The sequence below is a fragment of the Centropristis striata genome, chromosome 8 (assembly GCF_030273125.1).
Source record: "Centropristis striata isolate RG_2023a ecotype Rhode Island chromosome 8, C.striata_1.0, whole genome shotgun sequence".
NCBI classification, from domain to species: Eukaryota; Metazoa; Chordata; class Actinopteri; order Perciformes; family Serranidae; genus Centropristis; species Centropristis striata.
Genome location: NC_081524.1, coordinates 10,041,692 through 10,069,384, shown reverse-complemented (window position 1 = coordinate 10,069,384; position 27,693 = coordinate 10,041,692). Strand labels below are relative to the sequence as shown.

General features: G+C 39.8%; 1 protein-coding gene across 4 annotated transcripts in view; it reads left to right on the top strand.

The window, feature by feature from the left end:
• The first annotated feature begins 3,138 nt into the window (after nucleotides 1-3,138).
• The window catches only part of clstn3 (calsyntenin 3), a 36,413-nt gene continuing 11,858 nt past the window's right edge, over nucleotides 3,139-27,693 (top strand). For 3 of the 4 annotated variants that reach the window (XM_059339495.1, XM_059339497.1, XM_059339498.1), the window contains exons 1-15: nucleotides 3,139-3,411; nucleotides 4,331-4,397; nucleotides 8,012-8,134; nucleotides 10,489-10,699; nucleotides 10,851-11,059; nucleotides 12,160-12,309; nucleotides 13,305-13,490; nucleotides 15,934-16,221; nucleotides 16,795-16,907; nucleotides 18,874-19,033; nucleotides 19,882-19,941; nucleotides 20,092-20,240; nucleotides 21,539-21,687; nucleotides 26,615-26,841; nucleotides 26,996-27,157. In XM_059339495.1, the coding sequence (XP_059195478.1) occupies nucleotides 4,331-4,397; nucleotides 8,012-8,134; nucleotides 10,489-10,699; nucleotides 10,851-11,059; nucleotides 12,160-12,309; nucleotides 13,305-13,490; nucleotides 15,934-16,221; nucleotides 16,795-16,907; nucleotides 18,874-19,033; nucleotides 19,882-19,941; nucleotides 20,092-20,240; nucleotides 21,539-21,687; nucleotides 26,615-26,841; nucleotides 26,996-27,157 (2,254 nt within the window). In that variant the 5' untranslated portion in view covers nucleotides 3,139-3,411. The remainder of the gene's footprint in view (nucleotides 3,412-4,330; nucleotides 4,398-8,011; nucleotides 8,135-10,488; nucleotides 10,700-10,850; nucleotides 11,060-12,159; nucleotides 12,310-13,304; nucleotides 13,491-15,933; nucleotides 16,222-16,794; nucleotides 16,908-18,873; nucleotides 19,034-19,881; nucleotides 19,942-20,091; nucleotides 20,241-21,538; nucleotides 21,688-26,614; nucleotides 26,842-26,995; nucleotides 27,158-27,693) is intronic. The other variant, XM_059339496.1, reaches the window with a different exon arrangement.

Sequence of the window (27,693 nt, the reverse complement as noted above, 5' to 3'; positions counted from 1 at the left end):
TCTTCCCTTTCTGCAGGATGAACAGCTAAAACGTCAGACACAGAACAATAATAGCACCATGTACAATATCAGTTAAATGAATTTGCAATATTACCTTGCCTTTCTATGTCAAGTGCAATATTACCTTGTCTTTCAATATCCAGTGCAATATTACTTCCAATATCCCGTGCAATGTTACCTTTTAATACTTCTTCAATATCACTTGCAATATTACTTTTCAATATCATGCACAATATTATTTTTATGTTCTAATTTACTAATTCTGATGACAGTTGGTGAGCATTGCCAGATGTGCACTAGTCGTGCTAAATGTGGTCAGTTCAGGATGTGATACATGCAGATAATTTGGCAGTTTGTTGTCAGTTTGAGTTGTGGTATAGTTGTGGGTGAGAAAATGTTTTCTCTGAAGAGCAGATAAAGTTCCTGGTGTTGTTGTTGGTGAAGAGTAGAAGGAGAAAAAGACATGCATGCTGGTTAGACACCGCAGCAATGTTTCCCCACCATCGAGGCTCACAAAGAAAACGGAAGTTGCAACCTGCGGGCCTGAAAGGTGAAGCCACAGTGAGTGCCAGAATTCTGCAATAGCAAGAGTAATCCTTGTGATACCCCTTTTTGACCAAAGCAGTTTCAGGGCCAGTTCGGATCCAGAGCTAGTGCTGGTTCACAGTTGGTTCAACTTGTGAACCAGCTCTGAACCTGTTTGCTTTTCCACAGGCTCTAGGGCCACGTCATTAAATTGCAGACTACATGTCTCTATGACACATCTGTGCTGCCCATTTAATCACTATGGACACCAAATACATTCTTATTAACTCTGAATGTATGATCTTAATGTTGGACTATGTTGTAAGCTAGCACCCTAGCTCGCCTGAATCAATCACATTGCACTTAAACAAATCACATAAATGAATGATACACGTTTTAATTAGTTTCTCTCAACGCACGGAGTTGGTCTTGTTGGTCTCATAACCCCGCCCCCAGCCCCTGACGTAACCGGTTCACTCTTCAAGACCAGCAAAAAGTTGGTGCTGCTGTGGAACCAGTTTGTGGAGGAGGCTCTGGTCGAAAAGACTTGGACCCCATGTCAAAATTTCCAACTTTACAGCAGACATAAACATGTTTAGGGCCAGGTACAAAGAAGCACCTTTGGTCTCTGTAGCTATTCCCCTCTTCATGACAACTTTTAGATGGGTTGGGATTTTCATTATAGTCACCTGTTTAATTTATATTTTAAAAATCTCCATTATTAAGGTTCAAGGTAGTGACAGGAGACGCTTGACCTCTTTGTCCCTTGTTTCTAATAACCAGGAAGGTAGTCAGGCACTGCCAAGATTACGAGGGCCGGAGCCATGGGAACCATCCACTTTAAACTTAATTTTGACTCTTTGGGAACCTATTGATGAAGTCATGGAGACTCTCTCCATATTTTAGTCTATGAGGAAACTTCAGCCAATGACTGCCAAATGGGGCCAATCACACATACTTCATAGCTTTTCAATGAGAATTAATTGTATACTCTTGTACTTACTCATGGGAATATATCAACTACATTGGTAATAAGTGCACATATATGTGTCTAATATCAATCAATCAATCAATCAAATCAAAATTACTTTATTTATCCCCGAGGGGAAATTCAGTTAGTCTGTTAGCTCTGTTAGAATGAGACAGCCTGATGGCTGTAGGAGTGAAGGATCTTTTGTATCTCACCGTTCTGCAACGGAGATAAAGGAGTCGTCCACTGCTGTTTTTTTGGTCCATAAAGGTTTTGTGCAACGGATGATCCGGGTATTTCAAGATGGCCTCCAACATCTGGACAGTGCATCTCTCCACCATCTCCTCCAGTGTGTCCAACCTGGCTCCAACCACAGAACCAGCTCTTTGACCAGTCTGTCCAACCGCCTTCATCTCTGTGTCTGATGCTGCCTCCCCAGCAGACTGCAGCATAAAACAACACACTACCACCACAGACTGATAAAACATCTGCAGCATTTTACTACAGATGTCAAGAGATCTGAGATCCTTAAGAAAAAGAGGCGTTTTAGGGACCAGTCCAACTTACTATCCAGGTATACACTTAGATACTTCTAACTTGGCACCACCTCCATGTCCACCCTACAGGTATTCACTGGCTGAAGGGGGGCTTGAACCTGAGGAAATCTATGATAATTTCCTTAGTCTTTGAGGTGTTCAGGAGGAGATAGCTCTTGTGACTCCAGTCACTGAAGGCTTTTATCAGATCCCTATATTCACATTTCTGTCCATTCCTGATACAAGCCACAATAGCAGTGTCGTCCAAGTACTTCTGGATGTGGCAGGACTCGGCACGAGTTGTATTTGAAGTCCACTGTGTACAGTGTGAACAGGAATGGAGCCAGAACAGTCCCTTGTGGAGCCCCTGTGCTGCTCATTAATGTCCCAGAAACACAGTTCCCAGACCTGACATACTGTGGTCTTCCTGTCAGGTAATCTATGATCAAGGAGATAAGGGAAAGATCCACTCCCATCTCTGTGAGCTTGTTTTTGAGTATGTAGCATTGGATGGTGTTGAATGCGCTTGAAAAATCAGAAAGAAGAAAAAAGAACATGATTCTCACATAAGCACCAGTTTCCTCCAGATGACATGTGAAAATGTTGCAACTTCCCCCCAGTCTCCCCTACCTATACAAATGTTGTCCAAAAAAACCCATTTCCTCTAGGAGTTATTTAACTTTTTTCATGTACGCTTATTTTTGCATTTCGCAGTCATTATGTCAATATGAGTGTGACACGAGCACAGGGCAAAAGGGGTGATATGACGTCATTTTGCAGTCTGGTGATGGCAAGCTTGAGCAGTGGGGAATAAGGGATTTAATATAATTTAATAAAAAAACTAAAAATAAAAAAAAGAGGATAAGATTGTCACTTGTGAAGCAGGCCAAGAGCTGAGAATAAACGTGACGGGATGAATTGCTGTGTCGGGGTCTGAGTCACTCTCAATGTGCGTTCAACAGCAAAAAACAGCCAGAGCAGCAGTCTGGTCCTGAGCTGGTGGGGGCCGGAGAGAGAGGCAGATAGAGAGGGAGAAGGACGCAGTGTGGGCGGGTTAAGAAACGCCGAGAGGGAGGGGACGCCAGCGTAATATTCCCACCGTTTTTTCTCCTCCGTATAGAGCCGAAAAAACAAGGGCATCCATCGGTCTCTCTTCATCCTCCTCACACCTCATCACCGAGTCTAACGTCAAGCCGAGACGCATACACCCTGTCATTTCCCCGGCTGCTGTTTTTAACACTCACCGGTGTGTCCTCTCCTCTACCTGGAGGTTTGTTTTCAGCCTGCGGGGGGATTGCCGAGCCGAGCGGCAAGCAGGGGCGTGAGAGGCGGATGCTGCGAGCGTAGAGGCTGGGTACCAACCAGGAGCATCACCGCACGGTAATGTCAAATCTTTTTCTCCAGGCTGTAACCTTCATTTGTGCGACATTTCCTCTCTTCCTCTGGTGTGAGCTCTCAACATGGCTATAAGGCGGTCACGGAGCCCAAGCTGGTAATGTGTGTCAATACCAGCCTGTAATGTAAAACGGCTGATTATTGTCGCATAGCATGTTTCTCTGCTCTTGGATGTATGTGTAGCCTGAACAACCTGTGACCAAATGGAGTCTCCTGTTATATATCCCCCCCCCCTTTTCAAAATGTAGTCTCCTACAGTGTATATATGTTGTCCCGTAGCCTATGAAGGACTGCAGCAATGGAAAAACGTAGAGGCTTGTTATGTCAATGAGAGCATGAAACCCCCCCAAGGACTCATTTTTCAGTTGTGGCCACAAGAAAACAGCTGCATTTCTTTCCTTTTTTTCTTTTTCTCTTTTACAAACCACAATTAAAATATTGGAAAACACCCACACAGCCACATGCGTAACCTACTATAGTGACACACACACACACACACACACACACACACACACACACATATAGCCTACATACAGTGCACTCACTCACTCACGACCAGGTATGTACCCGCTCTACGGACTATTTTCAGCTCTGCAAGCTAATTTTTCATGCAAAACCAGAAACAGTTATGGATTATTGGTTTATTTATGCTGACTCAATATGCAGCACCAAATTGAGTTCACCCTGCGGGGGTCCTCTCTCACCTGTTTAGGCCACCAAAGGTTACATACATGACACATTTCCTGCATAAACACAGCAACTGATAGGCCTGATGTGTGCCTCTCTTCTTGTCTTGTTACTGTACCTGTCTCTTTCTGTGCTGATTGATGCATGTACTGTACCCCCCCCCCTCCTCACCCCACCCCACCCTGCCCCCCCTCCCCTCTTTCCTTTCCTCCCTCAGATGGACAGAATGAATTTTCTCTCCTTCTTCCTCCTTTGCTTGACTTCAGTTGCCAGTGGCAACAAAGGTCAGTTCCTCATCATTTTGACTGTTAATTGTGAAGTGTTGAGATGATTGTTGACATCGCCATGAGAACAGGCAGACCTGACGAGGTGCTCGGCCACAGAGACATGGCTGTTTTGCCCTGAAATGACTTTATTGTTCCTGTGCATTGATTACATATCCTCATTACATAAACATACATGTTTGTACATTTCATGCATGTGCCTGTTTTGCCAGTGCTGTGACTCTGAGGAGATGATAAATCTGTTTCGTCCTCAGTAGCAGATTTATCATCCTTGATAACCATGACTCTGATTCAACATCATTGTTCCAATGATTATCATGCTGTGGGGAAGGCGAATGAAACAGACAGCGTGGAGGGAGAATGTCAGAGAAGGAGGTGGTGGAGGAGAGCGATGCAGGGAAGGCGAGGAGATTGAAGGAGAGATGGAGTTTCAGAGAGAAACAGAGAGAGAGAAAGAGGGAGAGAGAGAGAGACGGGGGAAAGGAGAAGGAGCTGTGACAGGAGAGGACGTGGCCGAAAAGACGCAGGCTGATAAAGAAGGGAGGAGGAGGATGAAGAGGAGGTGGCGGTGGAGAGAGAGGTGGTACGTGAGATCAGGTGACACGAGGGAAAAGGGAAAAGAAAAGAGCCAGATAGCGGAGCATTTGTGTGTATATACTATATGTGTGTGTGTGTGTGTGTGTGTGATGCGAGGAGGGGTGGGCGAGTGTTGTGGGGCGATAGAGTGACAGAGAGAGGAAGAGTGCCAGCAGAGACAGAGAGATGGAATGGGATGCCTCTCAATCTGTAATCCCGAATGTAATCCACAGGCCTGATGCTCAGATTAATGCTATATAGCAGAGCAGACGAGGGAGGGGTGGAGGGAGGGAGGGGTGAGGGAGGAGATCAACTGAGGGGACAGAGGGCGGGAGATAAATGACCAAAAAAGAGACATGGCAGAGGACTGGATATAGAGGAGGAGGAGGAGACGTTGTCAGGCCAGACCTTGAGAGGAGACGATGAATATCTGCGATCAGGGCTGATTCTCAATAGTTTAATAGAGTCTTAAAAGCCCACTCAGATTTATATTCTGTGATCACATATTGTCTTGTTTAAATTCTGGTTCAGCTGCTTGTGTTCACACAGTTATGTACATTTGACAGTATTTGAGCATTTTAGCTTCTTTTAAATAAAAAATGTGTTGTTTTTTTTAGATAAGATGGAGATTGATATTTTACTGGGGATCCGATTCTCAGTGTCGTTGTTGGTCTTGTAATGGCCAAAATCAGGGTGAAAAAAATAATAATCTCATACAATCCATTAACCTAAATTATCAGATAAATCACCCTTTACCAAACTTTGAACGACATGCCATAAACTGATACGGATAGCAGTAACTTAAGGTTGGGCTGTTGGTATTAAAAAGTGGTATCAATCTTTCCCTGTCTTTACTAGCCAGGGGTGCATATAACAGTTATTTTCATTATTGATTAATCTGCTGATTATTTACATTATTATTCATTGGGTCTATAACAACTAAGAAAATATCTGTTACACTTTTCTAGAGGCTAGTTAGTGTAATGTCCTCAAATTATTATTTTTTTACGAATAGCACAAAAACCCCTAAGAATTTGAACTTTATCACATAAGACAAAGAAAAGCGTTAAATCGTCTCAACTGAGAAGTAGAAAAATGAGAATTACACACGTTTTTAGTCGACTAACATTCACACTACACAAAGAATTGTACAAAAGCACAACTTTAAATGTTTACCAGAGACGTGCTCATAAGTTTATTGGAAATAAGTAATTCAGCATAAAAATGACTATTTCATTAAAGAAATCTTAGTCAACTCGGGCCAAAATGACCGATCAGTTGACTGATCAACTCAGAAGGGGGCAGCCAAAGATTGTTGGTTATTTTTGCTTAAAACTTTAGCTAAACAATGATTCAATTATATAAATTGTTGCTGACTACTGGCTTGATTAATCCCCTAATGATTTTAGCTCTTAAAAATTGAGTATGTCAACATAAAAATAGGCCATTACAAGAAAAAGTATTATCAGCTAAATTTGCTTAATGAGCAACTTAACACCATATTTTAGCATCATTGAACACCAGACTGGCCTCTGTCAGGGTTTTATATTACATTACAGATCATTATGTGTTACTCTATTAGCAGCATTTTAATATTGTAGCTGATTGAGCTCATTTTAGCTATTAACTATATCTATTAAATACATGTTGTGGAGTCACATTTCCATCTTAAGTGAAGTGGAGTAGAAGCACAAAGTAGGATAAATTAGAAATACCCCAGTAAAGTACCTTTATATTGGACTTAAATACTACGTATGAGTAATTGTACTTACAGTGGTAACTTTGCACCACTGAAAAATAGACATGTAAGAAAATGTTGGCACACTTTATGTTGTGATATTATGTTTTGTTATACTGTAACAGTTCTCAAAAACACTATATATTGATTTTTTTATTAATATTTTACGTGCAAAGATTCTTAGATTGCAGAAAAAGGTCAAAGGTCTTTTTGCTAAGAAAAGTAAACTCTTTTAGAACTTATTTTAGCCACATGATTGTGCATTCTTTATATTTGACAATTTTTCCTTAATCAGATTTGAAAAAACCCACAATATATTGAATCATAAACCTTATATCATGATGCGTATCGTATTGCCAGATTCTTGCCAATACACAGTCCTCCTGAGAAACTCACATTTATATTCTCCAGTAAAATATAAACACATTTATATTCTCCAGTAACTTATAAACATATTGATATTCTCCATTGAGGTATAAAAAAGTATTGGCTTTTTAATCGAAAAAATTTCAAGAAAGGGATAGAATGTCTGAAGAGAGAGAAGTTTGATCAGATTCAGAACCGGCAGCCTTTTCCTCTGTTGACTCTCCTCTCACACATGAGACGGTACAATTAGTTCCAGTCAGATTTTCTGGAAAATTCACTGTGAAGACAACAAAGCAATTGCTAAACATGAGTCTGGTGCTTCTGTCTGATTTCAAACTCCGTGTCTTCAGCGTTAGGGAGATTGAGGACAACAGAGGGGAGGCTCTCCGGCTTTGTTTTTGCTCTTTGCTGAAGTGTAAAATCGTCATCCTTCTGGCTCATTAACTTGCCCTTTGATCACTCAGCGCAGAACATTCAGCACAAGGATGAATAATTAATTCACAATTAAAGGTTAAATTCACAGTAAACCTCGGGCATTTAGTTTGGACTTGGCTGTTGTTGTTGTTGTTTTTTCTCTTTTTTCTGCGCATTTTTGTTTGGCAGGCCAGTTTGGCTGATTGATACGAGCAATATAACCCTCTGTGTGATAAGGTGAGATCTGACTGCCTTTAATTATACTGCCAAGCAGGAAGGTGTGCAGAGTGGAGCTTGACATGAACAAGAGAGGGAAGTCTTTATGGAGAGAGAAAGAATGTAAGAGGGGGTGTGTGAATGTGATTAAACTGTCCTTGTGGTCACACATACATTGTGTATTTTTCCACTCATGCTCACCATGTCCTCGCCCATAATGGGGTGTTATAAATAGACACGTTGGTTCCTTCTAATTGCTCCATTTAACCCAAAGCCTCTTCGGTCTCTTCTCTGTGCCGTTCAGCCAATAAGCACAAGCCATGGATCGAGACAGAGTACCAGGGGATTGTCATGGAGAACGACAACACCGTGCTGCTCAATCCCCCTCTCTTCGCCCTGGACAAAGATGCTCCACTTCACTACGCTGGTAACACCAACTGCACGAAACAGCATGGGAGAATGTAGGATGAGAGAGCTGGCACAGAAAAATGCCCCAAAATATTTAAACTTTTCCATGAATTTGCTCGAACATCCACAGAACTGGCTGCTGTGAAAAATAGGTCAAATCAAGTGCTCGCACAGCCAAGTTGAAAATCACATCAGCAGGCCAAATTGAAAATTATCTCACCCGGCCTTGGTCGGGCCTTCATAGTAAACACGACGCTCATTTTCACAGAGAGAGAGAAGTTTGAGCTATTAGCCTGCTGCCATTTCCTACCATATTTCCCAATAGAGCAGTCTAAATATTAAAGGCAATGTATTCAGTCACAGAGTCCACTATTTTTAGCCCATCATAGTGTAATTCAACCCTTCTTTGCAGGAGCAGCAGTCGGCGGCACTCTTGCCTCTGCAGGCTGATGAAATAAGGTTATCACGTTTGCACTCCTGGAAATAACCATGTTCAGTCAAATTATTATAGCTTGACTAGAATTACTCTCCTGAATTTATTGGGCTTGTGTCAAGAAGGAAGAGAAAATTAGCTGTTTGAGCAAGAAACCTTCCCTACCTTCGACTTCTGCCAACCAGGGAAGATCAGCTGCTATATTAAGGCTTTTATTTTGAGTCCCAGCGGCAGTCAGTTTTTATTCTATTCTTATAATGATTGTATAAGATAAAGGGACACTTAAAGGAATCCTCTAGATGTCTGTCTGCACTTATTATAATCTAGAAAAAGACTAGGTTATCGGACTTTAAAGGGATAGTTTGGGGTTTTTTTCAGTGGGGTTGTATAAGGTACTTACCCATAGTATAGTCAGTGTATTAATACAGTAGATGGCGCCCCCACTGAGAAGCAGGCAGGAGTACTGACACAGAAGCTAAGTGATGTACTGCTGTGGACGGCTGTTTTAATCATAATAATAACCTTTATTTGTATAACACTTTTCAAAGCAAAATGACAGCTTCATAGAAAAGATGTGGGGAAAAGCCTTAAAATAACACAAATGATTGAGACAATAAAAAGAAGAAGTGACAGGGCGCACAGAGATAAAGAAATATGAGTTTTTAGTTCAGACTTAAAGGAATCAGAGGTAGCGAGATGAATTTTAAGAGGACTGCTGTTTTTCCAAAGTTTGGGGGTGCTGACAGGAAATAAATCACCTTTAGTACTGAGTCGAGACTGCAGAGTTTTGTAGCAGGATTTGAGGTGGAGTGAAGGTATGCAAAGGCTCGGAAATTTATGCTGGAGCCAGACCTGAAGAGCTTTAAAAGACATGAATAAAACCCAAAAACCTGGACTATGAAACCAACTAAAAGCCAATTCAGCGAGGGCTCATTAAGAGTTATATAACCTCTGTTATTTGTTCCAGTTAAGAGATAAAGCTGCAGCATTCTTTATAATTACTGAACTGGACTATCGAGCCTACAGGGCCTTAAAATGTCTGGGGTCACCCCCTGGCATTCACCTGCAAAATGACACTTAAAGAGACTAAAAATGACCACAAAGACACATAACTGCAAGATGTACAAAAAACTACAGAGACCAAAACAAGTACAAAGAGATGCAGAACAGCTGTAAAGAGAAGCCTTCAAACTCCCACGAACAGAGGCAAAATGACAACAAAGAGACGTTGAACAACTACATTTAAGACGAAAACAGTTACAAAGTGACATAAAACTACTACATAAGACATAAATTGAGCACAAAGAGACACAAAACCAGAGAATGATGTATACAAAAGGCACAAAACATGAAAAATGAGGCAAAACAACTAAAAAGTCTGAGCCTTTTGTAAAAAAGGCAACAACAATCATTTTTGTAACAATAGGTAGCTGATGATCATTATGTTATTATATTTCAGACAATATTTTTGTCAAGAATGACAATACAGGAGCGTCTCAATAAATTAGAATATCATAGAAAGTCAAATTCAATTCAAAACGGGGAAATAGCACTTACACACAGAATGAAACATTTCATGTCTTAGTTCATTTAATTTCTTCTAATTATAATGATAATGGCTTACATTTAATGAAGACCTAAAAATCAGTGTCTCCAAAAATTTTTGGATTATTACAAAAGACCAATTTTAAAATGTATGTTTAATATGTGAATGTTGGCCTCTGAAAAATATGTCCATCTATATGACTCAATACTTGGTTGGGGCGATTTGACTTGAACTACTGGAAATGGACTTTGATATATAAATGGATATTCTAATTTATTTAGATGCACCTGTATAAGTGAATCTGGGTTCATAGTATCCATAATTTGCTGCAGTTACTTTATTGCTCTGATCTGATACAACAAGTTATTTTTCTCCCTCCCTCCGTCTCTCTCAGGTGAAATCTGTGGTTTCAGGGTTCATAATGGCCCCTCGGGGTCAGGCTCCGTCCAGTTTGAAGCCGTGGTTCTGGACCGCTCCACTGGCGAGGGCCTGGTCCGGTCCAAGGAACCGCTGGACTGCGAGAGCCAGCGGGAGCACAGCTTCACCATCCAGGCCTACGACTGCGGAGAGGGACCCGATGGAGTCAACAGCAAGAAATCCCACAAGTTAGTTAGTCCTCTCTCCTCCCAATTAAAACAGAAGATATTGAATGTTTTGAACAGTAATCACTGTAAAGACTCTGCAGTCCTTTCTGCTTCCTGTTGTTACAATAATCCATCTCTCTCTGCTTCCCACTCCCCTCCCTCCGTCCCTCAGGGCCACTGTGCATGTGCGTGTAAACGACGTCAATGAGTTCTCCCCCGTGTTTGTCGAACGTCGCTACGAGGCGTCAGTCCCAGAGGGGCGTCTGTTTGACCGGATCGTGCGCGTGGAGGCTCTGGATGCCGACTGCTCCCCGCAGTACAGCCAGATCTGCTTCTATGACATCATCACTCCTAATGTGCCCTTCGCTATCGACAACGACGGTGAGATATGTTTTATCTCGGAGCAGTAAATCAACAAGCGTGGACCTATTAATATTTGTCTGTCTGCTGCAGAAATACAATATCCCCACCAGTCACCATATTATTATCTTCATACGCTGTCTGCGCTATCTGCTCTGTGTGGCCTTGTTCGCTAGAAAAATCACTTCAATTCAATATTTGGTATTCAACCCCTAAACTCAATACATGAAAAACACACAAACCAGACTCTGCTGGGGTATTGATGTCTGCATAGCGACAGAGTGAAAAGAAGTGCAGGTATTTAATTCCTCACACAGGTAGAAAGCGAAAGATGTTAAAATAGACTGTGTGTGGGCGGACTATTGTTCTGTCTCTGCATAAACATGGCAGCAGCTGTTCAGTTTTATATAGCATGCCTTTTTTTGTTTTTGTATGCTTCCTGGCTGCTCGTAGATTCCCTAAATTCCTCGTCGTAATTGTATCCATTGACTGTTTGCTGGGAGATCAATTGTAATGTGACACAGCAGCCGAGCACGACAGTGTTTTAGCATGACTCTGCAGAATCGTCCTGGACTTCTTGGAGGGTTTTTGCAGAGGGTTTGTGCAGCTCCTTTCTTTTTTGGGTCAAACTGGTACAGAGACCTTTTGTTCCAACCGTGTTCAGACGCTGTGGGCTTGTCATTGTCTGTTTTTCCTTTTCCCCTCACTTTGTCTCTTCTGTTCCTACCATTATCTCTTTCATCCCTCTGTCTCTCCTCTCGCCATGTCACACCATCTTACCTATTGTCTGTCAGCTGGCATGCTGAGCGCTGTCAGCCTATCGCAGTTATTCTCTGTTGCCTTTATCTGTTAAAACAGGAAAACCCTTCACTTTTTATTCGGCTCTGTTCGATTTATCTTCCTTTTGTTTCCTCGGGATATATATTTAGTGCACTGAGCAGGAGAGCGGCTCTGTTATTGTGTACATGTGGTGATTGAAGCTTTATCAATGAGCGCTCATTTGTTTCTTTCAGTTTCAGCTTCTTACTGATGACGAATCCTGCTATTTCTGTTCCCCTTTTGTTCCTGTGTTTCAACATTTCTTGTCCTTTCTTTCTTTGTCTCTCTGTCTTGTCTCCTAGGTAACATTAAGAACACAGAGCCGTTGGACTCCAAGCGTCAGCGTGTTCACACCTTCTGGGTGACCGCCTTCGACTGTGGGAAGAACCGAGCCCAGGCCGACGCCCAGGTCGTAGTCACGGTCAAGCCTTCCTGCAAACCCGGCTGGATCGGTAATCAATGTCTCGAGCCGCTCTCTTTCTGCCTCGATTATCATGCTCGGATATCTCTCGCGAGGTTCCACAGATGTCTTTTTAGTCGTTTAATCTGGTGAAACGATCGCTTTTAGTTGAAAAGTGCGTGGGCTGCCGCTTGGATGAATCACCTTTTGCATGTTTATATCAAGAGCTGAGCTTTAAAGAGGTAGTGCTGAACCTAAGTAATATCAAGGGAAAGCATTTAATTAAACTGCGAGAATGTATTTATAGGATCATAGATACTACTAGTACTACACTTTCTCTGTAATTGCCTGATATTAGATTCCTCCACAGGATGAGCACAGTTTATTGACAGTGCAGTCCAATTTAAACACAATTTCACATTTTAATATGCCAGTTTCCAGCTCCTGTGACATTTATTCAGCTATAAGCGCATTTGAAATATATATACTGTATAATAATGAGAGAATATGTGAATGTAGAAGGGCTGGGTAGTCGATACACAGTCATGGAAAAAAAATAATAAACCACCCCTGTTTTCTCCTTGCTTTCTTTTTCATTTAATGCCTGGTCCAACTAAAGGTACATTTGTTTGGACAAATATAATGATAACAACAAAAATAGCCCATAAGAGTTTCATTTAAGAGCTGATATCTAGCCATGTCCATGGTTTTCTTGATAAGGATTTTGGTTATTATCACAAAAACCATAGAAAATGGCTAGATATCAACTCTTATGAGCTATTTTTGTTGTTATCATTATATTTATCCAAACAAATGTACCTTTAGTTGTACGAGGCATTTAATGAACAATAAATTGAAGAAAACAATAGTCTAATATTTTTGACTGTATCTGTACCACAATACATAGAGGTCTGCGACGGGAAGTCAGAACTGTTACTTTTTCACATATTAGCAACTTTTTGCATGTTTTAAACTAAAATTATCGCACCTCGTAGCGGAGACATAGTGCATATGTTATTTGCTCATAATTACTGACATTTTTTTCAGGATGGACTAAACGTGTGGAGTACACACCCGGGTCAGGTAGCATCCCGCTGTTCCCCAGCCTGCACCTGGAGACCTGTGAGGAGACAGTGTGGAACATCCAGGCCACCGTAGAGCTCCAGACCGGACACATCGGGAAGGGCTGCGACAGAGACAGCTACTCTGACAGATCTGTGCGACGGCTGTGTGGTGAGTTTGGGCTCACAGCTCAAAGTGTGAATATTCAGAGTGTGGGAAAATTTGAATACTGTAAAAAGTTAGATTTTTATGACTTTTTTGATTATAAAGAGCGGAGAAATGCACATCGTCCATTGCAATGGCAGTTCATCGACCACTGAGCCCAACATCACGATTTAAAAGCCCCGCCCCCAACCAACACCTACACCTGAGCACGTGTTTGCAGTGTCATATAGCAAGTGCTTAAAAAGTAACAATTTTGATTTATTTAATGTTGCACAGACCAGCAAACTCGTGCTGTCACATCAATGATTCTAAAGTAGAAGAGACTTTGTTCAAACTGATTCAGACAATTGATTTAGGATTTTACTGATTACTTTTAAAGCTCGTTTAGGTCTGACTCCTAACTATTTATCAGAGTCATTAATTCCCTACTAGCCGACCTGCGTCCTTAGATCCTCGGGTGGCTCCTTTCTGACTAAAGTCAAAAGTAAAATCCAAAGGTGACTGGGCTTTGGAACGATGTATACAATGTTAAATATTATTAGAGCTGCCCGAGGAGATAAGGCACATAGAGTCTGTAGCTTCTTCTAAATCACTTCTTAAAACCCACTTTTATAGAGTGTTTTCCATCTGGCTCTTTTTCATTCTATTCTATTATCTATATAGTCGTCCCTTTACCTTTTAATTATGTTCTTATTATTTATTTACTTTCCCTTGGTATCTGAGATTGTCTTGTAATTGATCCTATGCTGTCTTTTATCATTTTTATGTAAGAATTGTTTTCTTAGGCCTTATCTCTGCTCTTTATGGCGTCATTCTCCTTTGTGATTAATTGCTCTCTGTCAAAGCACTTTGTAAGCTGTTTTTTTATGAGGTGCTATAGAAACAAAATGTTTATTAGTAGTAGTATTAGTCTATGTAATTCAGAAATTTCTGGTGATTTTCATTTGATTTGAGTAGTTTGTGGTTGAAGCATCATTGTGATGTTTCACTGTGGACATTGACGTATGCAGATTTGGTAGACATTGCCCAACCCTACTTTGGCTGCAGTGATGATGCAGAGACGCTAAAACAAAACGCTTCAGACAGGCGGTAAATAGAGGTATTAGAGCCTGACTGTTATATGGGGATTATTGAGGCTGATGCTGATACTGAATTTAGAGAGGGAGAATTAGTTGTTCACTGATTTTTCACCACTCTGCAAATGTACCCAGAGAGCTACATTATCTAATAGTATTTAACATTGTATACATTGTTATACATGATAAAAAAAATTTTAATTGTCATCCAATTCTGTTAATGATAACTAAGAAAATTAAAAATGAAAAGGAATTAAATAATCATTATTACTGTTAAGTTTCAGTCAATTGCTGACTGTTTTTTTTAAAAAGAATAAAAGATTCAATAGCTAGCACAATTTCTGAATCACACCAAGCAACATTTTCTGCATTATATATTGTGTAAAAAAAAGTTTTCATAGCGGCACATGTCAGACAGCATATACACAGTAGCCCCCCTAAGTTAGTTAATAAAATGTTTTTTTTCCTCTTTCTATGAAATTATGTGATAATGTGATTTATTATTGACAGCTGTAGTGCATATCTTCTCAACACTTTATTAATGAATCTCTTCCAAACATGTCACAATGAAAACCACAATTAACAGAGGATTGTGTCTGAAAACACAATTATTCAAACTTTATGGGTGACCATTAGGCCTGTCATGATAATAACTATATCGACTTATCGTTTGATATATAAAAATGGACACAATGGTTTTTTTCTGGACTCAATATATTGTAGCTTACATGCGTGACTTTTTGTGCTTTTTTGTGTTGTGTTTAAAGTAATGCTGCAAATATCTGCCAGACAGTACGAATTGCCAAAAAACCCGATCATCAGCCATTCCAGCTGTTTATATATTATTTTAATAATGAAATAATATAATACATAATTAATATCTCATTGCAATGTTTTGTTAACAGAGCCTGAAATTCTATTTCATTTCATCATATTTCATTATTTTGGTTGTTGTTTATTTTTTTGTTTTATTTATCTAGGATATTTTCCACATTTCAGTTTCAATGTTTATTATTCCTGAGATTTAAAACTTCATTGCTGTGAAAAAAAGGATGGACTTAATATGCTCTAATATCGTTATAAAACTAAAACATCAATACAACAATACTATCGTTTATCGTGACGGTTTCTGGGAAAATATATCGTCCTAAAAATGTGTTATCGGGACAGGCCTAACATGGATATCGTTTGATAATATCTGTCAACCGATTTATCTGCCGGACTCTGAGAGGTATATTCAGGCAGTAGGAGAAAAAAATGTTGTTTTTTTCATATTAAATCATGTAAACATGTTCTAGTCGAGATTTCAAGCATGGACCTGACAATGAGTAAAATATTCCCCCTTCATTATTTTCTCTCTTTCTCCTCTTCAGGTGCTGTCCGGGGGGAAGTCGACCTCCTCCCACCTCCCTCTCCTGCCGCCAACTGGACCTCCGCCCTGCCCACTCTCCCCTCCTCTGATTCATCTCTGGTCTTCTCCTTCAACGGCTCCAACCACGTCGCCGTGGTGCCTGACTCGGTTGTCTCGGCGTTGTCGGGCGACCACTTCACCCTGCAGCTGTGGATGCGACGGGGCGGCGCCAACATCCAGCCGACCACCACCCAGACCAGAGGAAACCGCAAGGAGGAGGAGACTATTGTGTGCAGCACTGTCAAGAACGGTGCGTTACTTTGCAGAGTCATGATTTTAATAGAACTCTAAGTGAGTGTTTTGGAATATGAGGAGAATATTATTGGCAATTCTGTTCTGGGAAAACATCACACGTTAAACCCCATAAGGTTACCCACTAGAAACCACACAACTGGAGCGAAAATAAAGGCTAAAATAGAGAAAAAAACCTGTTTATAGCTTCAACAACTACTATCAAGGTGCTCTTGAGAGAGACACTTAACCCCGAGCTGCTCCACTTGAGCAGCCAAGTGGAGAGCAGCAGAAAGACAGTAAAACGCTGTAATAGTGCCAGGCTGAATATCGTGTGTGAATATTTCCATCTTTATGCCTTTGTAGGGGTAGCTAAAAAAATCCCAGCATGTTCAGCAAACCTTCCCTCGGGTTAAAACAGCAATAAAATTCACAAGTGAGAAAGATAAAACAGAGATTAAAATCTATATTAAACTCATTGCACATTTTTATGTCGTACTGTGGTTGTTCTCTGAAGAAATGTCGGGTGATATGAAGACAGTTTGACAAGACCACACTGACCCACCAATTATTTTCTCCTCTGCTTTTACAGATGATTCCTTCTCCCACTATTCCCTCTCCGTCCACGGCTGCCGCCTCTCTCTCTTCTACTGGCCCGACGTCTCAGCCGCACGGCCCGTCAAGTTCTTGTGGAAACTGGAGCAGGTACTGAGGGAACGGCAACACTTAGCTTTGATGTTCTTCTGTATTCGTACCTTTGGAATTAAACTGAACTGGAGGAAAGTTAGTGTGTCTGTGTGGTGCCAAGCATCTGGCCCAGACACCACTATTCTACAAAACATTAATCTCTCTGCAATACAAAAGCACACATTTCTTATTTCAAATTACATATTCACGTGGTTTAAAAAAATCCCATTTTAACCCTCCTGTTATGTTGTGGGTCAAATTGACCCATTTCAAAGTTTTAAAATCAAAAGTATTTTTTCATAGAAAAATAAAAATAAAAATGTAGAATTTTTTTTTAAAATCAATGTCATGTAAAATCATTGTATTTTATATGAAGGGTCTTTCCAATGTACATCAGAAAAAAAGTTTAAACATGCATTTTTTTTAAAAACAAGTAAATTATCCTCATTGAACCATGATCTGTGGGAGGTAAAGAACACCATTGCACAAAATATTGTAATAATAATAATAAATATGATTAGTAATGGAGTTATTAATTAAATATAAACCATGTGTATTGGGATTTTTAGTTTCTGCCAGTTTGGGATAATTTAACATGCCCCGGGTCAAATTGACCAATGAACATTATTGTTTTTTTTTATGAGAAATGAACATAACAGGAGGGTTAAATAAACTAATACAATGAAGAAGTTTCAAGGCACTAAGAGACAAAATGAACTAATTTTCTATATCAGTCAGACACCACACTGGGAGGTTTGTTTTGACTGAAGCTGCTGGTCCCAGACAGATTGAAGCAGCATGGATTAAAGGATGCTGAGCTGATACGGAGAAGATTTGTCAAATCCCTCTGTCTGAAACCACGATATCTTATCTTATTACCTTGGTCTTTCTTTTCTGCCCCTCTGTCTGTATAATTCCCTCGTCTTTCTTCTTTCACTCCCCCTGATGTCACCGTATCTACAGAAAAAACTAATGTTTACAGGAATGTACATACAACATAGATAAATATTTACTTGTGGTACATTTTTCTACTGTACAGTACAATTCTGAGGTTCTTGTGTTTTATTATTCCAATTTGAGGATACTTTATGTTTCTAATCCACTACAAAAAAAACCCCAAAAAACAATTTTTTACTCCACTGTGTTTTTAAGAGCTTTAGTTACTTTTCAGATTAAGATTTTACATTAAAAAATATTAGATTAGTTTATAAAATACAATATATTATTAAAGACAGAACCATTTTTGTCACATTACAGATGTATGTGAGTTTAATTGTAACCCTTTCAAATGTCGTCGTTGAGATTTAACTGTTCAAATGATTCAATAACTAAAAAAAATAAAAAATAAAAAAAGCAAAGATAAGAGAAAAGTCCAGAAAAGGAAAGTGAATTTGTACAACAGAACATTTTGTTTTGTTATTTTCTCCCCCATTAATCATCTCAGAACCCCTCAGATCGTATCTTGTTTCTCTTTAGTTGGAAAACAACTGCCCTAAAGGCTAATTAATATAGTTTTAAACTACTGGCTCAATAAATAACAATAATGTAATATTTTATGATAAATCAGTCACTGGAGCCAATTTTCTGCAGAATGAGTACTTTTACTTTTAACATCACCGATAAAGTTGGAATAATTTTGTTTTCAGACACAATCCTCTGTTAATTGTGGTTTCATTTTCATTGTGAGATGTTTGGAAGAGATTGATTAATAAAGTGCATTTTATCCGTCAAGAATAAATCCCATTGTCACTATCATTTCATGGAAAGAGGTAAAAAATATTTTATTCAAACTTCATGGCTATCGTGCTGTACTTTTACTTGTAACTGAGTATTTTTATATTGTTGTATGGGTACTTTTACTCAAATAAAATATCTGAATATTTCCCTCACAAACCAGTAAACATCCAGACGTTGGCCCTGCAGGATATTTCACCTGTTAACTCCGTTCAGCCTCATGTTGACTCTGTTTACTTCTGCCCTACAGGTGTGTGACAGCGAGTGGCATCATCTCTCACTCAGCGTGCAGTTCCCCTCTGTGACCCTGTATGTTGACGGTGTGACCTTCGACCCCGCCCTCATCCACGACAACGGAGCCATCCCCAACCCCGCCCCCCGCCAGAGGATGCTCATCGGCGCCTGCTGGGGTAACACGCCGAAATTTATGCTCAGCGAATCCACAACTGACATACATTTCATTGGGGCTTAATGATGGATTCTGACAGAAATGTATGCGGGCACAGAGCGAGAAATCCATTTTTTTCCTTTTTTGCATAAATGCTTTGAGCAGCACTTGTGCAGCTTGCCTCCTCTTTTGCATTTCCCCGTCAATGAAATGTCATTCAAATCACACATCGGGCAAAGATAGCAGGCTGCCAATTCTGGCACGAGCACCGGCAACTCAAAAACCCTCGTAAGGCATCTTCAGACAATCTGCCGAGACATTTTGCCTCGCGCCATTCACTCCCTCATTTCACTCAGTTATAATTTGGTTGATGCGTTTTGTCTTTGGGGGCTAATAATATGACTGACTTATCAATTATTCAGGGCAGCAGAACAACACGAGGGCCAGACAGCTATCAGCCACTTACACTCGAATCGCTGGTTAAAATGGGAAACTGTGGCTGCCAATTAGCAGGGAAACACACACACACACACACACACATTTGCAGCCGTACACACACACACACACACACACACACACACACACACACACACACAGCGGAAGCCGCTCGGCTGTCTGCGTGGCAGCAGATGCTGCTAGATAATGAGGAGATGGTGGATTTCTGAATATCGTCTACAATTTTCCTGCTTGCATTTTCTCACTTGTGCCTCCTCGTGTTATTTATTTTTATATTTTTCACTCTGCCTGTCAACCTCTGGCACCCTCAGTCTTCCTCTCACTTTCTTTTCATACCTTAAGCTTTTTTCACTGTGCCTTATTGTTCTCTCTTCTTCTATTCCCCTTTGTGCCCCTCGCCGGTTTCCACCGCAGAGCCCGAAGAGAAGCAGAAGGAAATACTAAACAACACCATCCCAGAGGGTAAAGACTCAGGTGACCTCCCTGTTTTCACACTGCTGTCAGAATGAGAGGCTGCAGTTTGTCATTGTGCTGTGTCATTGTCTGCGTGTTATTTATGTGAATATTGGGATATAAATTTGCTGTTATAGCATGTTTTCAAACTGGACTGTGTCTGGTCTTTAGTGAAGTATGTGGGTGGTTACCACGGCCTGTTGTCGGGGGTGACGGTGCGTCCCGGCAGCGTGGAGCCTCACAGTGTGGTGGAGTGTCTGTACGCCTGCAGGGAGGGCCTGGACTTTGGAGATCTGGAGACTCTCGGCTCCGGCATGAAGGTGACGCCTCAGAGAAACTGCAGACTGTCACATAACAGAGAGAGAGAGAAAGGACGCTCAAAGAGTCCCTCAAGATCTGACACATTTAATAATTACATCTTTTTCTTTCATTATTAGTGGAAAATTTACACACTTTAGAGCTACAACAATAAAAGGAACAGAGGGAAATACCTAAGAACAGATAAAACACGAGGTGACGTTCGGAACTTGACATGAAACGTAAACATGAATAGAACATAAAGTAAAGAACAAAGGATGGAATTATCATAATAATTGTCATAAAAAAACATCTTGCAGTTACTGTGACATTAATTAGTGTCTCTCTCTATAAATAAATACATTCACAGGAGAAATACAAAGATAAAACATACAATATTATTACCAACTTCTTAAATATGTAAAAGAAAAAATAATATTTCATAAACCTCTCCATTTTTTCAGTACTGTTTGACTTCATAATGCTAACAACTAACTAGTTACATGACAAACTTCTCACAACCCTCATTTAGCTTAAATTAATATTAATTTCCGTTCCTTTTTTTTTGAGTAATCAAAAACAACATCATCACATCACAGCAAATAGCTATAATAACTGTCACATTTTAGTCAACTTTTTATTTATTGACAAATTGTGAGTTTATAGTAGTTAATATTGACACTTATTGTGTAGTTATTGTATCTTTATCTTATTGAAGACATTCCTACACATTGCATTATGTTTTGTAGTATTTAATGCATATCAGGAAGTTTGTTTTTATTTTTCAAATCACAAGCCAAAAAGGAAGTCATAATCTAATTTGTTTCAATTTGTTTCAATTTTATTCAGATCTGCTCTGTTACCACTGTCTGCGCATGTGTGTCTCTGTTTTCACACTTGATGAGTTAAAGATTAAAGAATGAATTCTCAGATTTTTCAAGTCTGAACAGGAGGAAATACTGCAACAAACAAAACCTGTTTATGGGCGTCACACTTGAAACATCCTTTAAATTGCACCACAAATTGTTGGTATGCTGCCAAATGTGTTTCTAACCTCCCCTAGTGGTGGTTTGATGTGTTCCAGCCATTTACTCCTAAAAGAATTAATCAATATATGTAAAAGGGGTCAAAAAGTAAAATGTCTGCTAATATTGTATTATACCTATTCTCCAATATCCCTTCTGTATTTAATTAGAGTCAAGAAGATGAACCCTTCCCAGAGTTTCCTTTTATTAAGTGTCCATTTTCGCCTTGATAAGATGATGTGTCCTCATGTAAATGGATGAACTCAGAGTCTTAATCGTCTCTTTTGGCTTAACAGGTTCACGTGAACCCCAGCCAGTCCGTGTTGGTGCTGGAGGGAGACGACATCGAGAGCTTTAACCGCGCCGTGCAGCAGGTCACCTACAGGAACTCTCTCCGCTTCGCCACCCCCGGAGTCCGACCCCTCAAACTAACCACCTCGCTCAGGTACACACACACACACACACACACACACACACACACACACACACACACACACACACACACACACAGACACACATCATCATTGTGGATGGACCTGAGCAAGCATACAGATAAAAAAACAGAGATACGGAGTTCAACACAACAGCAGTAGATTGAATAGCAGGGCTGTGAAGTGGAAATTATTTAATGATATGATACATATGACACAGGGATTATCATTTAATATACTGTGATATATGACACGATAATTCCACTCCTTAAAGAATTGTCACTAGCACTTATTGCTGCACTAATGGCTCTGATTGCACTTTTCCTTGATTGTTTGCTTTTTTTCTTACTGTAAGTCGCTTTGGATAAAAGCGTCTGCTAAATGACTACACGTAAATATATTAGAGCCCTGCCGATATGGGATTTTTGAGACTGATGCAATCCTGATTTTAGAGGCGGAGAATTCATCGATAACAGATTTAGTGGGCTATATGGTCATTTTTAAGCTGGAATGAAAATAGACAATAATATAAAAAAAAAAGTTTTTTTTATGTGGATTGCGAATGCAGTAGTTTCTGGTGATTTTCATTTGATTTGATTTGTTTTGTAAGCTGTTTTTAGGAGGTGCAATAGAAACAAAGTTTTTTATTAGTAGTAGTATTATTAGTCTATGTAATTCAGTAATTTCTGGGGATTATTTTAGATTTTGTCGTATGCAAATTTGGTAGACATTACCCAAACCTACTTTAAACAAGCCGCCAGGACTTCTTTAAAGATGTGATGTCACAACTATACTATATATAGGTAGAAGGTGTCTCTGCAGTGATGTTACAGTCATTTGATGGCTGCAGTGATGGTGCACAGACGCTAAAACAGAAAGCATCAGACAGAGAGTAAATAGAGGTATTAGAGCCGACCAATATGGGATTTTTGAGACCAATGCCGATAATGATTTTAGGGGGGGAAATTTATCAATAACCAATATGATTGTGCACTGATTTTTCACCACAAATGTGCCCAGAGAGCTACTTTCTGAAACATAAAGCTTTATTAAAAAAAATATTTAAGTTGTTATACATTATACAAACAATGTATTACATTGCACCAATTCTATCTATGGTAACTGAGAAAGTAAAGAATAAATAGGGATAAAATAAATAGCTAAATGAACATCATTAGTGTTCTGTTTCAGTCAATTGCTGACTATTTTAAAAAAATGAATAAAAAATGAATAGCTGACATAATTTTCTAAATCATACCAAGCAACATTTTCTGCTTTTTATATGGTAGAAAAATAAGTTCTCATATTGGATCATATTTGACAGCATATACAACGATAGGCCAATATCAGCCGATAATATCTGTCAACCGATATATCTGTCGGCTGTAAAAGACTTTTGTTCGTTCGAATTTTTAAAAAAATCGAATTTTAGGAAAACTGTCAAATAATAAATAGTAAAATGTCACACCACTGTATGAATAAAAAACATTTTTTCCACATGCAATCACAACAGTTGGATCTGCATTTGAATTGATCACTGAAATATTCCACATCATTGTGCTACCCAACCAAAGGAATTAAAACTTGCCTATATCAGTAAAGAAAATACTGTAGTACACCGCTGTACACTTGAGGAGAAAAGGAGGACTGATAAAGTCTTCTCCTGACCTCGGGGGGACAGATAAACTGATCTGCCTTATCTGGAAACAGGCTCAAGGAATTTAATGTTTTATTAATTGTTTTGTAAAACATCATCACACATCTGCTTTACTATCACATTTGATCTAATTTATCTTTCACTATATTTATTTACAAATTGTGAGTTTACAGTAGTTCTCTTATTATCTTATCTTTATTTTCTTTTACCCATTGCATTATGTTAAGTATTTAATGCGTATCAGGTTTGTTTTTACTTTTCAAATCACAGTTTTGCCAAAAAAAGAAGTTATAATTGAATTTCATTTTTCTAATGATATTACTCAACAGTCCGTGGCCTAGAGGTGTCCTAGAGTCAAGGACTGAGCCCTTGAGCAAGGCAGAGGTTAAATTTCCCCATTGTGGGATTAATAAAGTAATTCATCTTAAACTGCGGTCCTTAATCATATGCTAAATGCTCATTAAAACCTTAAGCACCCCTGTGTTCTCTGTAGTGTGCTCTTAGATCTGAGTATTTGCAGACAGCATGTCTCTTATCAAGCTCCTCAATGCTTTTCTTTATTGTTGAAGTCAAAATGAGTCCACACTTCATCTCTGTATGTCCCAAGACTGCTTTCTAGCATTCTGGAGTTTAAACACAGCACAGAATGAACCACTGTGTGCCACAAATCTTTGCATGTAAACTATGAATTAAGGATACAGTATCACAAAATATAATATTACAATACTCAACTGTATTGGTATTTTCTAATCAGACAGTTTGTGTGAGATTTAAAGTTCTGTGGCTAAAGTGACGCCGCAAGTGTTGGTTGTCACATTGGATTTCTGCAACAGACGGTCAATTAAAGTGTCACTCTCTGGACTCTGTGCCTCCGCTTTACTCCTTTGACATTGAACTCATCAAACATGGACCTTGCCTCAGCTGTGATAAGCACTGCTGCGACACGAAAGAGATGATTATAGAGAGAACACGTCAAAGCGAGAGATAACAAGGAATATCTTATCTCTTTGTTCATTCAGCCACTAAGTAACTTTTACTTTGGCGGAGTAAACTACAAGTACCAAATTAAATCTGTCTGGTTTTAACTGTGGTTGTTGAGGGATTAACTTTAATAAACCGTTTGCAATTTAAAATAAAGAGCCATTCCTATCTGTTATCAGGTTATCTTACTATTCTCTCCTTTAAAAAAAGCTTTTTATACTGCCAAGAGGTTATTTCTGTACCCCTGAACTCTTTTTGAGAAATAATTTAGCATCCGGAAAGTGTTCAGATTTACATTAAAGTGTTGCACAATCGGACAAAAGCTGTATCCCTAATGTTGCTCGACAGACTGCCAGCACAAGGCTGAATCCCCGCCTCAGCGTGCATCCCACTGAATCACCTGGCCGTGAAAATAAAAAGCACACAAACTCTGTTTCCGGGTCAGCGCTCAGCCTTGCTTAACAACTGCAAACTGGCTCTCTGGCTTTAGCAGTCACTTTTAGCTGATGAAATATTAATTCACCTCGGGAAGTACAGTCCAGCGCATATACTACGTTACGTATTGTGTATTTATACTAAAACTAGCTGCCCGCCGACAAATCTGATCTCGTCAAACTCTCCGGCTGTGCAGATATTCTTGTTACTGTCTTTTCAGGCTGCTGTTTTTGTTCCATTTTTATAAGATTTAAATGATTATCAGGCCACAAATCAGAGCTGGAGGTTTCCTTTTTTAGAACGATTCAAGGTCATGGGCAGATTTTTTTTTTCTCCCTTACTTTCTGCTCAAGTGTACCAGAGGTTGTGTTTTTTTTTCCTCCAGCGTGTTTTATTGCGTGTGTGAAGATTAGACTGATTTGAGGCCAGGAGTTACCCAGATGGCTGAACAGCAGGCCCTTCTGGAGAGACCGATAGAAGCAGCTGCTCACTCTGATAGTGGAAATGTAACACACACACACACACACACACACACAAATAATCCCCTTTCAAATGTGATGCTGAATTATAGTGCAGATGAATAAATATATGTAAGCAGCCTGTCATCAATCTGATTTGCTCTCCTTTTCTGGCAGGAAAATTAAATTTGTAACAGCAGAGGCGCTGTGGTTTGACACAAGCTATTTTCAGACAACAGTTAACTACAGTTATGGTGGAATTAGGGGATGAGATTGAGAAAACATTGTCATGAATTTACACTTTTTGTCCATTATGGAGATGCTTTCTTACTTTGTTAACATTCCTCAGCCACAATGTTGCTAATTTGAGAATGAGATGATATGAACTAGAGGTGGGGGAAAAATCGATACAGCATAGTATTGCGATTTTTGCGTGGCAATATTATATCGATTCATGACCGCCAAGTATCATTATTTAGAGCATATACTGGAGATACTGGTATCATGTTAAACTAGAAGATCTAAGGAATCTATAGGCAACATGCATGCATGCATCAGGATATTGTGTCAGGAAGTTGTTGAAATAACGCTGCAAAGTTTTTTTTTTGTTTCATTCAAAGAAATTCAGAGCAGTGAAGCTTAAAGTTGAGGAAAGTTTGAGAAAATTATGCAATTGTTGTCTAAAAAGACTGAAGTGAGATGAATAGACTGAGAATTTTCTCTTACTTGATACAACAATTCTTGACTGAACTTAACTTTGTGGACACAAAATACAGTTAAACAGTTAAATCGCAATACTCACCATATCGCAAAATGCTTAAAATAGCAATAATATCATATCTCTACTGTGAACCCAATTGCATTAATTGTCTTTACACTTTTAGCACATATGCAGCTGCAGCTTAAGAAGTTTGTACTTTTGCATGTAGTATGCATACATTTTGTAAATACTACATTGCCGTAACAGTGATCCTTCACCATCTTGTATTCGGGCATACTAAATAGTTTTCTGTCACACTAGTATGATAGTATGGGTCATTAAAAACACACCTAATGACTCATTAGGTGTACTGCAGTATCTCTGCTTCTGCTGCAGTGATTTTGATACTATTTTGTCCATCATGAGTATAAATATGTAGGAGTGCATTGCTGAACTGCTGCAGTAATCTTTTAAGGGATCACTAAAGCTGTTATAATTCACTCTGAGGGGGGGGGGGGGACCAAATGCATGTCAATCTGTCCAATAGTTGCAGAAATATTGAAGTCTGGAGCAAAATGGTGAACCAGCTGACAGACTTGGAATCCCTGGAGCCACGCTGCTAACGTGGCAGAAAAAAAAAACTGCCAAGTTTCTTTTTTTGTCTCTATTTCATTCTCCGAGTGACAACACACTTCCTTCCTCTGTGCCAGATGTTTCAACGAGGAGAGCTGCCTGTCCCTCAAGCAGCTGGAGGGATACCTGGTGGTTCTCCAGCCTGACGCCCCGCAGATCTCTCTGTCTGGGGTCGGCCCTCATCTGGCTCGTCCTGCCCCTGAGTTTGAAGGTCCCCGTGGCATCCCCCTGTTCCCCGAGCTCCGCATCGTCTGTTCCTTGTCTCATGCTGTCAACACCGCTGCGCAGGGGATGGAGGGTGGAGGTGACTCACACTCATATACATTTTTTTTTTTTTCTCACATTTGTTGCACATAGCCCTTGTTCACCACTCTCTGTGTCTGTATATGGAGTTGAAAAAAAGATATGTCTTTTCTGCATCTTGAATGTCTCAAATTGGGGTAATGATCCTCTCCTAGCTCTGATGTCCGACGCCGTGGCTCACACTTTGGACGGCTGTGAGGTGCAGCCGCTGGGGGAGGAGCTAAACCCAGAGAGGGAGGAGCTTCTGGTGGACATGGTTCTTGTGCGTGAGAGGGGACTGGAAATCATCAACACTACCGCTTACATTGCCATCACAGGTGCATAAACACATTCATTCAGTCATTATCATTGACGTCAAAAGCCCTTTTTGTATGAGTCAGTGTCGTGGTTCTCTGCCAAAAGCAAACATTTATTTTTAAATCCAGTTTTAAGCCACATTCTAACAATAAACTTTCCATCTTTTGGTTGTGTTTAACTCTATATTTACCTGGATAAAGGATTTTAGTCATCAGATCTTAAGTTATCAGAGGAACAAGCTGAGCAAATGTTAGCAGCAGCTTGGCTCTGATGTCCTGAGTCCGTCATAAAGGATCAGAGAAACTCTGTTTTTTAAAGTGAAACTGCTTAATCCAGTTTGTTTTACTGGTTTTAATGACCTGGTGCATTTGTTTTGGAGAGGAGGAGGCCTCTGCGGATAATTCAGCTCACAGTAAAAACCTCTGGGGGAAAAACTGAGAGAAGGTGACTGCAGTGACGTCAAGGGTGGTTAGGACAACAACTCCCACGATACTACGCTACCTCACAAAGTCACAAATCTGTCTTTTGTGATTGTTTTGATTGAGAGACCCCTAGC